Genomic DNA, 12,599 nt, shown 5'->3' on the forward strand with positions numbered 1-12,599 from the left:
CAGAAACCAAATATCACAGAATATATTAAATATATCAAAAACAAAATGTTGAATACTATCAATCACTTCCAAAAACAGATATCACATCTACATTACCAAATTATTTTCTTTTAGGCTAGATGTAGCCAAGAAACAGGATAATGAGGTCCACGTTCTACATTAGTCATATGCATGGCAGGTACCTTCAGAAGCTACAGTTTAGAAAAGCCATAATACAAGTTTGATATCAATTGTCTATATAATCTTATTTAGCCAATTCAATACAATAAGGCATTTGTTTTCAATGAAAAGCATGTATGTGGGATTAAGAAGGTACCTGTATTGGTCGTCCATCCTCTTGCCCAATCATATTCTTCCATTCAAGTAATGATCGCTGTAGATTGTCAAGTCCTGTCTCCCACAGCCTCACAGTACCACCTGAATCAACAGTAACAACACCTTTGTTTCCCAGTGGAGCCAGCAGCATATCTGTGTCAGATATTTTAGACAGCCAGGATGTATATGGGGATATAGATTTTGGTCTGAGAAGAACAAGAGTTTAAACTGAATGTAGTAGTATATGGAGATTGCATTACAAAAGTCAAATAGCTCAAAATGCCATGCATTATTAACAAGAGAATTAAATCCCTTTATTTTATATTTCTCTATATACCTCTTAAAGTTAGGTTATTGAAAACTTGATTTAATAATTAATGAAGACTATAAGACTATATAAATACTGTACCATAACTGAATAGAACCCTTTGAAATGCTGTTGGGCAATCTATTTATACAACTGTGCTGAATTAATACATAAAATACTGCCTCTGAGATAGACTCAAAAGCAAGAACTCAATGCGTTTGCATTAAATCACATCCAGGGGCTATAGTTTCCAAGCACAGTGAACCCAACCCCTTTATCAGGAGGCTGTATGGAAACTTTCTTTTTGGAAGTCACTATCCACATCCTCAGGGTGTCCATTTTTTCACTAGTTTTCTTTAAAGGTGTTAAAAATAGAGAGTGTGTATAGGTTAATGTCATATATTCTCGTAAAACCCGGTACCTTCTATCTATACATCGTCCAACCCAAGGTGTAATGTCATTTTGGTGACAGTGTCAATTTAATCCAAGCACAAACTGACATAATTTTGCCTTGACATGTTTTTGTGCACTGTGTATTTGACAAGACATTAGTTGCTGCAGGATGTGCATAAAAAGCAAGTCTGCATATTAGAGACTGTCAGATGTGCTTGTGTGACTTAGGGGAAAGATGATGCCCAAAGATATTTGGGTCACTTGTAAAAAGACAATTAGATGCTTCACTGACAGGAACAGTTTAAAACACTACAAAAGCAATGAATCAGAGAAGGAAAACCCAGAATATAAGAAAGATTTATTCAAGAAAAACTGTAGTTTTATCTTTTTGCAGCACTGGGTATGCCAGTGTCTCTGAATAACAATGTATTTTTATATGTCCTAGCACTTACAGTTCTCATAGAGACTATTGAGTCCTTCCTTAAATTGGGTCACTTTTTTATGTGTGCAGCTCTACAATTCTTGGACCCCTGGCACTGCCGAAAGATAGCACAATAGAACTTCTTTATTCTGTGTATTTCTTAGCGTGTCATACTGACACCAGTTACTGTCTGCTGATATCCCTGGAGTATTAGGCAAAAATATCACTAGATATGTATGAGCTATGCCTCTAAGTTTGATTAAGCACAGAACTGAAATTTTTGGCAAACAGGAATTTGGTACATTAACATTAGTGAGTTTAGAAAGCTATTGTCTGTACTCTGTGTTTTGTTTTAAATTGCTTATTATTATTTTTGGTCGCTTCTACTAAGACAGGTTATGTCATAAGAATTTTTTCCCCATCAGTTAATAATCATACCAAATTAATTTTTTTATAAAAATTATCACTTTCCTGGCTATATTCATGAAAGAATTGACTGCTTTGTCACTTTATTAGAATGTTTCTGAAGTTGAATTGTTACGAAGCACTGTGTTTTGTGGCTTTGGAAAAAATATTTTCTGTACTGCACTGAATTGGGATCAAGTACAAGCTACTGTTTCATTATTAAAATGCACTCTTTGGTAGATGGCATTCCTGTAATTCCGAAATTTCTGGATTATGACATTCCTATACCCGCATCAACCTAAGAAATGGAGCTGATTTATTTTGCAGACATGCTCGCAGTTGCATACAAAAGCCACTGCTGTTTACAAATACTGTGTAAAAAATATTTGCGCTAACTTGACATAGAAATGCATTACTGCTCTTATCCTTAGATACTTAATTGGACAAATCTGGTGCAAAGGCAAGTAATTTTTTAGTATGTACCTCTTTTCCTTATTATGTCCTATGTCTTTCTTCAGTGTTTTTTTTTTTTTTTTTTTTTTAAATCATTTACTTTCTGGCAAAAAAAACATTTATTCCTGTAGCCTATATAGATTCCAATTGCCTGGTAGAATTAATTTTTCACAGTTGGTCTATGTTTAGATAAGCTTCCTAGGGGTCAGCTTACAATTTAAAAAATAAATATGTATAAACACTGTATACACACAACACCACCTCACTCTAGACTTGCTACCATGTAGCAGCCCTTGTGCACGGAATCCAATATATATACCAAATAAAACGCAACCAGCACCAGGGGTCTTGTGGTTCAAATCAATATTAGTGTATTATAATTGCATGTACAAGGGTTGTACAAACATTTTTGTTAGATAAGCATAATTTTTGTGCAGATATTGCCTATCTGATGATAACCATGGGTGACCAATGACGTATAAATAAAATGCAAAAGTTTCACGAGTTAAAACCATTCATCACTCCAACAGGAATGCTTTCTCTTCTTTTCCTGATGTGCTGTTGCCAATGTGATTGCAAGTGCTGCTATGTATTTTGCATTCATATATACTGGACTCATTTCTTTTTTTTTCAAAACAGAAACTGACTCAATCGTAGTACAGGTATGGGATCCCTTATCCGGAAACCTGTTATCCAGAAAGCTCCGAATTACGGAATGCCCATCTCCCATAGACTCCATTTTAATCAAACAATTCAGAATTTTAAAACTGATTTCCTTTTTCTTTGTAGTAATAAAACAGTACCTTGTAATTGATCCCAACTAAGATATAAATAATCCTTATTGGATGCAAAACAATTCCATAGGGTTTAATTAATGTTTTATTGATTCTTTAGTAGACTGAAGGTATGGAGATCAAAATTACAGAAAAACCCCTTATCCGGAATACCCTTGGTCCCGAGCACTCTGGATAACGGGTCCTATACCTGTACATGTGTTCGTATAAAAACATGCTATAGGTTTAAGCAAGAATATAGTTACATAGCTAGGTTGAATAAAGGCCAAAGTCCATCAAGTTCAACCCTTCCAACCAAACCCTAGTTCACATATATTCACACACTTTTAACAACCTATCTATACACAATTACATATATAAACTATATATACCAGTATCTATACAGGTATACAACCCATTATACAGAATTCTCGGGACCTGGGGTTTTTTGGATAAGGGATCGTTCCATAATTTGGATCTCTACACCATAAGTGTATATAAATCCAATAGGAGTGTTTTGCTTCAATACGGATTACTTATATCTTAGATGGGATCAAGTATAAGCAGGCCCGGATTTGTGGAGAGGCCACAAAGGCCCGGGCCTAGGGTGGCAGAAGTTTAGGGGCGGCATGCCGCCCCGCCGCAAGAAAATTTGTAAATTTGGCTCCCATACGGTGCAGTTGGGACCTCTCCCCACTGCTCCGTATGGGAGTTTAAAGGAGTGCATGCGCACTTGCGGCTGCGGGGGGGGTTGGCACGCGTTTGTGGCTGCGGGGAGGTTGTCGCGCCAACAGGGGCGGCCTCGGGGCGCCCAGAATAGAAATCCGGCCCTGAGTACAAGGTACCATTTAACAATTAAAGAGTAAAAGGAAATAATTTTTAAAAATTAGAATCGTTTGCTTATAATGGAGTCTAAAGGAGAGGACCTTCCCGTAATTCGGAACTTTCTGGATAACGGGTTTCTGGATAACAGATCCCTGTACTAATTGGACATTTTAGTATCACAATAGCCTTGGATACTATGCTTGCTCAAGAAATCATCCAAGCCCCACTTAAAGGCATTAACAGAATCTGCCATCACAACATCACTAGGAAGGGCATTCCATAACCTCACTGCCCTCACCGTGAAAAACCACCTACGCTGCTTCAAATGGAAGCTCCGTTCCTCTAATCTAAAGGGGTGGCCTCTGGTGCGTTGATTGTTTTTATGGGAAAAAAGAACATCCCCCAACTGCCTATAATCCCCTCTAATGTACTTGTACAGAGTAATCATGTCCCCTCGCAAGCGCCTCTTTTCCAGAGAAAACAACCCCAACCTCGACAGTCTAACCTCATAGTTTAAATCTTCCATCCCCTTAACCAGTTTAGTTGCAGTCTCTGCACTCTCTCTAGCTCATTAATATCCTTCTTAAGGACTGGAGCCCAAAACTGCACTGCATACTCAAGGTGAGGCCTTACCAGGGACCTATAAAGAGGCAAAATTATGTTCTCATCCCTTGAGTCAATGCCCTTTTTTATACAAGACAGCACTTTATTTGCTTTAGTAGCCACAGAATGACACTGCCTGGCATTAGACAACTTGTTATCTACAAAAACTCCTAGATCCTTCTCCATTAAAGATCCCCCAATACACTGCCATGTGGTGTATAACTTGCATTTATATTATTTCTACCAAAGTGCATAACATTTATGCACTTTTCATCATTGAACCTCATTTTCCATTTTGCTGCCCAGTTTTCCAATTTTGAACATTGTCTGTTATTTTTTAGACTTTAAATCTACAATGTAAATCTGAATGTTAGTTTTAGAAGGTTGCAATAAAACGTACAAACAATTTCTGAACGTTCATTGTATGACAACTAAAATCTGAACGTGTATGGCCAGCTTAACTTGCGAGAGAGCATTTCCCTACCCACTTCCCCCTTTATGCTGGCAGAATCTTCAACCTCTTTCACCATTCACTGCTTATGCACTTTAATTAAAGGACATATCAACCCCAAAAATATTGTTTTGCCTAATAAAAGAAAACTTAATTATAAGCAACTCTGCAATATACATTCATTACATATTTTAATGGTTTTTTAATTAGTTGTATATATAACTGCTATAAAAAGCAGTGTATATCTGTCCTTTCTACTCTCTCCCCCGGGGGCTCTGGCATTTGAAGCAATGTAACACAAGGCAGCAGGTTTTACAGACCTGTCTTGCTGGAGGAGCCTGGCACTTGCAACATTGTTTAAACAGCAACAACCAGGAGTTCAGCAAATGCTGCTTTTTATAGTAATTACATTTACAAATAACTTTTAAAGCACTAATAAAGTTGCTTTGAATTATGTTTTCTTTTATTGGGCAAAAAAATATTTTTGGGGTTGACATGTCCTTTAAGACCAAAGGGATTCTGTCATGATTTTTATGGTATAGTTTTTATTACTACATTACACTGCTCACAATGCAAATAATTCATTTTACCAACTTTATTTTTGAACCAATAAATGTATTTTTTTGTATTTGTAATATTGGTGTGTAAGAGCCATCTCAGTGCATTGTGCCTGAGTCTGAGCTTTAAGGAGAAACCAGCACTACACATTAGTACTGCTTTCAGGTAACCTATTGTTTCTCCTACTCCCATGTAACTGGAGGAGTCCCAAGCTGGACTTGGATTTCTTACTATTGAGTGCTATTCTGATATCTACTAGGAGCTGCTATCTTGCTCCCTTCCCATTGTTCTGCTGATCGGCGGCTGGGAGGGGGGTGATATCACTCCAACTTGCAGCTCAGCAGTGTGACTGCTTCAGTCAAATTTATCAGAGCACAGGTCACATGGCTGTGGCACCCTGGGAAATGAAGAATATGGCTAGTCCCACATTAAATCTCAAAATTAAATATAGAACTGTTTGTTCTTATGAAAAACTGATTTCAGTTCTGGATTCTGTTTGGGGTAAATTATGAACTGATGCATTTTGTAAAAAAAAACTTATTTTCCCAAGACAGAATCCCTCTCAGAAGTCCCATGCTGCTGGTTTTAACAAAATAGTTAGTAACCAGTAATAATATGGACTTACCCCCAATCCTGACATCTTAACGTTTAAAAGAAGTTGCAACTACCTGCAATTTGGAGAGGATTTTAACCTTTTCTATGTCTGAATACTTTCAGTTTGTCTTTCTATGTACTGCTACACTAATCAGATGGCTAGAAAAATTAAACTTAGCTTTTGCAGCACTAGTTAGCTGGTACATTTGTATCAGTGCAGTGGATTCTATACTGACTGCACATGAAGGGTTAAAGCAAAGTACTGAATATAATAAATGCACAAAAGTGTGGAACAGTCCGTGTTGCAAACTTTGTTAGAATAAAGGGAAAGGATGCATAGGGATCATTTACAGTATGTACACAGATAGTCTAGCCCAATGCAATCTTGTTCTTTTGCAATAAGAACAAACTAATCCTTTTCACTGGTTGGGTACTGTTTGTTACTGAGTAAAAGTTCACAGTCTAATTACAACATAGATGCAATATTTTCTTTATTACACAGTTCAACACCTTACAAGCTGAGTTGGCAACTGCTGGAGGAAACTAATTCAAGGATTAGAAGAAAAATGTGAATAAACAGAGTTATTCTGGTTGCACACTGAATTAATTCTTTATCATGAAAAGGAATGAGTAAAAGTGCTAACTGTTTATGTTACATAGAAGAGAGGCTGTTAAGAATCTTATAGAACCCACAGTAGCAGCAAAGAAAGCCCCAGACTGTTAGCTGCCCATGCTGGTTCCATTTGGATGTAGGCAAAGACATACAATATGTAGCAGAAGCCAGAGATAAAGGGAAGGGCAAAGCAGTATCAGTAACTCCTCATTGCTTGATCATTGAACGTTTTTTCTGTGGTCTAGCTCCCTATAACCGGAGTTCCCAAGGCTGTCCCAGCCTATTTCTACTTTTGTGATCTCCTGGTTTTGACTGCTGGCCTGCTCAAAGCACATGTGTTACCTGAAACAAGGCTCTGCTTCTCAGAATACTGCCTGCCCTGACCTCTGGCCAGTTATATGGATTTGCCTTTTAGTCTGTCATCTTACATATCTGTTTATCTATATTCCAATATTTTAGTTCACTCATTAAATCATGTATTGTGCATAGTGACCTAACACGTGTACCTAGCAAATAAGTGCCTACCAGTCACTTCCATGTCTGACAAAGCAGGTCAGTTTACTGTTTGTTTAATTTAAACAATTTATTCCTACTCCAATTACATTTTCCAATCCAAAATGACTTAAAAAACAGGAAGTTTGCTATTGCAGTTATATTAAGTGTTTAAACCAGATTCTTGTGAAGGCTTTAATAGCAGATATTTTTTAGAGGATTTCAGCAGCTGGATAAGTGTGAATTTCTTACAGTCAATCAGGTTGGGCCACTTAAGCATATTCACTTTGGTCTTATGCATTTCTTTTTAAGCTTTGCCCTTTTATTCATGGCCATTGTTGGCACAGGGGTATCTTTTCCAATGGCATATTTCTGCAGAGAAGTGTCCCAAAACCTCCCCTGTAGTCCAGTAGTGGCAATTATTAGCCTAAGAATGTGAACCTTAAGGTAAGTTTTTAAATGAATTAAGAACTGACAATTCCTCTCTTGTTAACTGGCCACACAAGTGCCATGGTTGGTCACAACTGTATTACAAGTAACAGGTATGAATTTGAGGAGATCAATGGGACCAAAAGGATGAGCTCTCACCTGGGAACAGGTATATATTTCAGTTTCTTTGAGTTAAGATCTGTAACTTCCAAATATCCAGATGCTCGCAGAGGAGTGACATCTATGGAAAGATACAAAGCATTGTAACAGAACACATTTCAATTCTGATATAAACATGGGAATTCTGATTTGTTGTCATACACTAACGTCTGCTTTTACTCACATTAAAACACAGTTTTAAGATACTACAAAAGTAATTTAATATATTTAGAATACAAGCAATAAAAGATAAAAAGACCTCTCATATTTTTTAATTGGACCAGAATGTAGAAAAGAAGGACTAAGTTATGAAATCCAGTCTACCAATAACAGTCCTATTAAAGAATTGGAACATTTTCTAAATTTGTAAAAAATGAACACTGTTTATTATTTGGCCTTTTCTTATGGCGTTAAAACATTTTACACGTACACGGATTTATTTATAGAGCCTGATGGTTACACAGCTAATTACCCAAGGAGAGATTAAAAAAATTTTTTTTAAAAATTATTTTTTTTATGTCAGCATTTGCAACAGATGTTATCTGCTATTTTTGTTACACAAAATGGCACTGTTTTATATACCCCTGTAAATCTCAACACTGAGCCTCACAACAAGTTAGGAAGTGCTCCCCCCCCCCCCCCCCCCCCCCCCCGGACTAATTTTTAGCTTGTTTAACAATTAGCTTGATTCCTAAAAAAACTTTTTTAAAATCTTTACAAAAATAAGGTATCTTTCAGCTGCCCCTTATTAGGACGAAGATACATGTGGCGATTAGTCATCGTGACTCTCAAAAAGGATAGGATTCTATATAAGTCACTTCAACTAATCTGCTATGCAGGTTAGCTGCTTTGACTTTTTACAAAGTTCTGGTGACTAACCGCTGTGTGTGTCTTTGCCCTTACTAATGTATACTTATTAAAACTCAGAGTTGTGCATCACGTGGTAATAAAGCCAAATGAATGGCAGTTTAAGCAGCACATCTATGTTTACTCTAACTGTACTAATGCAAGGGAAAATACGTGTTTAAAACAAACACTGTTCCATTTGCAGTTTACTGAAGAAACAATTTACATACAATCCCTATTTATTGGACCCATTTTGAACATAAATGTTAATTGCCTCTTTAAATTCCTCTACTAATTATGGTCACTTTTGGAAACACAACTGTTACATAGCAAAGACAAGAATGCCTTCTCATGTGTTAGTGGCTCCTATAAATAAATCAGCTGTCTCAGTCTTGCAGTGAAGCCTGTGACTATTGCACGTACAGTTTACCAGTTAATTAATGCGCAATTCACAAGCCTGTGTAACTCTAGTGTCACTTTATGTGTGAGTCATGTGAGATTAAACAGTCATCTTTAGTGATGAGCGAATCTGTTCCGTTTCGCTTCGCCGAAAAATTCGCGAATCTTTGAAAAGATCCGCGAAACGGCGAAAAATTCGCGAAGCGGCGAAAATGTCGTGCGACAAAAAAAAAATTGTCGCCCGCGGCTATTATTTTGTCGCGCACGGCTCTTGTTTTGTCGCGCGGCTCTTGTTTCGTCGCCCACGGCTCTTGTTTCGTCGCCCACGGCTCTTGTTTCGTCGTCCGCGGCTCTTGTTTCGTCGCCTGCAGCTATTATTTTGTCGCGCGGCTCTTGTTTCGTCGCCCGCGGCTCTTGTTTCGTCGCGCGGCTCTTGTTTCGTCGCCCGCGACTATTCTTTTTTGACGCCGCGACAATTTTTGGACGTGCGGCGAATTTTTCCGCGGCGAAATTTTTCATCCGTTTCGCGAAACAATCCGCCAATGGCGAAACGCGGAAATTCGCCGCGAATCCATGCCTGGCGAAACTTTTCGCCCATCACTAGTCATCTTACCTTCACACTGTTTGTAATGTACTATATTAAGGACTAAGCAGTGCCACAGACTGGGATTTTGTATTTATAGCAGAATGTACAGAAAAATAAGTTAGAGATATACATATAATTGTGCAAAGGTAAGAGATGAGCATATTGGTTTTCTATTCCCTATGTAGCACAAGGTATTACTGGCAAAATAGGCATCCCCTGAAACACCTCCTAGCCAGGGCCAGAACTAGGGGTAGGCAGAAGAGGCAGCTGCCTAGGGCGCAACGATTGGGGGGCGCCAGACAGGAGCCTCTCCTGCCTACCCCTAGTCCTGCTACTTGTCATTGCCCCCGCCGCTTGTATTAGCAGTGGAGGCAATGACCGATCGGATCGCACCCCCCCTTGCGTTTGCTTTGGCACGCATGCGCCGTTCGGGGAGAGGGGGAGTGGCCGAATGCCTAAGCACACGCAAGGGGGTGGGGGGTGCAGGGGGGGTGGCCGACCGGGTTGCCTAGGGCGCCCGGTCGGCTTGGCCCCCCCCTGCTCCTAGCTTACATACAGGTACAAGTGTGCACTACTGCACTTGATACTGTACCACTTGTAAATGAGGCCAGTCACCTGTATGTGATCGTTAGGCTAGCATAGATCTATGCTGATTGCACAACAATCCTATTGGCTAGTGGGTCATGTAACAAATGCTACTTGGCAAGTAACCCATAGCAACCAATCAACAGGTAGCATTTATTGGTCAGGTGTTTGAAAAAAACAAAAAAACATTTGATTGGTTGCCATGGGTTATTAGATGTGGGCAAACCTAAGACTATTTATTACAAAACCCTTATGTTAAAGGGGACATACACCCTATGGGACAACGTAAATGGACTGTTCTCCTTTAAGTTAATTTTTAATATGTTATAGAATGGCTAATTCTATGCAACTTTTAAATTGGTCTTTATTTTTTTTTATAGTTTTTTTTCTTTTTTTTTTTTTAATTATTTGCCTTCTTCCTTTGCCACTTTTCTGCTTTCAAATGAGGGTCAATTGTAGACTTTATGAGGCTACAATTTTATAGTTACTGTTACTTTTTGTTATTTATATTTCTATTCAGCACCCTTACTATTCATTTTCCAGTTTCTCATTCAAATCAGTGCCTAGTTGCTAGGACAAACAGATAGCTGCTAAAATTCCAAACTGGAGAGCTGCTTCATATCATACAAAATCATAAAAAATGAAGACCAACTGCAAATTGCCTCAGTATATCTCATCCACATCATACTAAAAGTTTATTTAAAGGTTAAGGTAAAATTGCTTAGTTTTCACTTCTGAGTTAGTTAGGGAATCCAGTGCCAGTATAGGACCAGCTAGAAACAGTGCAGGAAGGCTTCTGGGCAGAATCCGAAGGGAAAAGGCCTATCCTGGAAGAGTGGAGGGGTATCACTGCAGAGTACCAGACCACTAAAGAGAGTGGAGGGGTACTATAGTGGATACTGGACCACTAGGCGGATAGGTGGGACTAGGTCCATGATACCGGAATGGGAAAAGTGAATGTGCTGAAACTGTGTAACTGGACTGGGAGTTGTGTAAAAAGAGAAGAATTGTATGTATCATTTTGAAATGCTTGAGTGCCTGCCTGCATCAAGGGAACAGTGATCATTGGCTGTAATAAAAGTTATTTTGTATGAGGACAATCTGGCTGTATCCTTCCTAACCGGAGTTGGCCTATCGAGTAAAGGTAAGGGCGCTGTCCCTTTAAGGAAGTGTTGCACCACATTGCTCCTACAAACAAAATACTTTAAGCCTCAGTAACTGCTCTGTATGCCCCTGAATGCTAAAAGCAAGCCAAAGAAATAAATGTTTTTTTGTTTTACATGAAAAGAACTTTCCTTACTTTAGTAAAGATAATGTCACTAAGCATGGTCTTTTATAAACAGTATGCAATTTTGCACCAAGGCAGTAACCAATAGCAAACAAGTCAGTGATAAAACTTTTTTTTAGCCATTAGTCATTTAGTGCAAATCCCATTGCGAAACACTAAAAATAACAAATAACACCAATAAGCACCTTATAATAAAATATAACTAATCCTTATTGAAGCCAAAACAATCCTATTGGATGTCATTATTGTTTAAGTAATTTTTTAGTAGGTGTGGAGATCAAAAGTACAGTAAGACCCCTTATCAGGAAACTCCTGGTCACGAGCATTCTGGATAACAGGTTCCATACCAGTATACTGCTTTCTACAACATAACAAAATACTATTCATATTTTATTGAAATAAATGTCTCTTACCTTTAGGGTAAATTTCTTTTAATGGGACATCAGAAGGGGCAACAATTCTAACCACCTGATTGGCAGCTATTAAATTTACACAGTTACTCTGTTTATAATTTCCAAACTTGGAGCGCCCTGGCTGAAAAAACTGATCAGTAGGTAAAGCACCATGGCGGTCCAGCCTCGATCCTCTTTTCCAGCTATAGACTTCACTGGGGGACTAAAAGAAAAAATATCTCCTATATATTTATCATAAATATAATTTATCATCACAGCCTGAATACAGTAATAACTACAACATAACCATTATACACACAATTACATTGAATATACTGCAAACAATGTTTATGTATTATGATGTGCTGTCTATGTTATCCTGCCTGACTTGCTATGCAGTGTGTAAGTAGTTTGGCTGCCCTGTAAAGTGTTTCAAACACTACAACTTAACAAGATCAGGATTTCTTTTCCAGTTAACATTCCGTAAAAAACAAAAAATGCAGCCAGTCACAGGCGATATCATGTTATGCATAATAAAATCATACATTTGTATACAGAAAATCTCCAAAATACAGGAACGCCAGGGAGTCCAAGCAAATAAAACTTTTCTGTACAGTTTTTTTTTCCATTGCTTTGTAATAATAAAATAGTACCTTGTAAAAAACTAAATGTTAATGGCAACACAATCCTGTTGGGTTTTTAGATGCTTTTT

General features: G+C 38.1%; 1 protein-coding gene across 3 annotated transcripts in view; it reads right to left on the reverse strand.

Moving 5' to 3' along the window:
- Window positions 1-12,599, reverse strand: part of vwa8 (von Willebrand factor A domain containing 8) — a 196,901-nt gene that overhangs the window by 50,775 nt on the left and 133,527 nt on the right. For all 3 annotated transcript variants that reach the window (XM_012957744.3, XM_031897124.1, XM_031897122.1), the window contains exons 36-38: window positions 11,909-12,110; window positions 7,792-7,873; window positions 317-521 (exon numbers count right to left, since the gene is read on the reverse strand). In XM_012957744.3, the coding sequence (XP_012813198.2) occupies window positions 317-521; window positions 7,792-7,873; window positions 11,909-12,110 (489 nt within the window). The remainder of the gene's footprint in view (window positions 1-316; window positions 522-7,791; window positions 7,874-11,908; window positions 12,111-12,599) is intronic.

Source organism: Xenopus tropicalis, chromosome 2 (assembly GCF_000004195.4).
Source record: "Xenopus tropicalis strain Nigerian chromosome 2, UCB_Xtro_10.0, whole genome shotgun sequence".
Taxonomy (NCBI): domain Eukaryota; kingdom Metazoa; phylum Chordata; class Amphibia; order Anura; family Pipidae; genus Xenopus; species Xenopus tropicalis.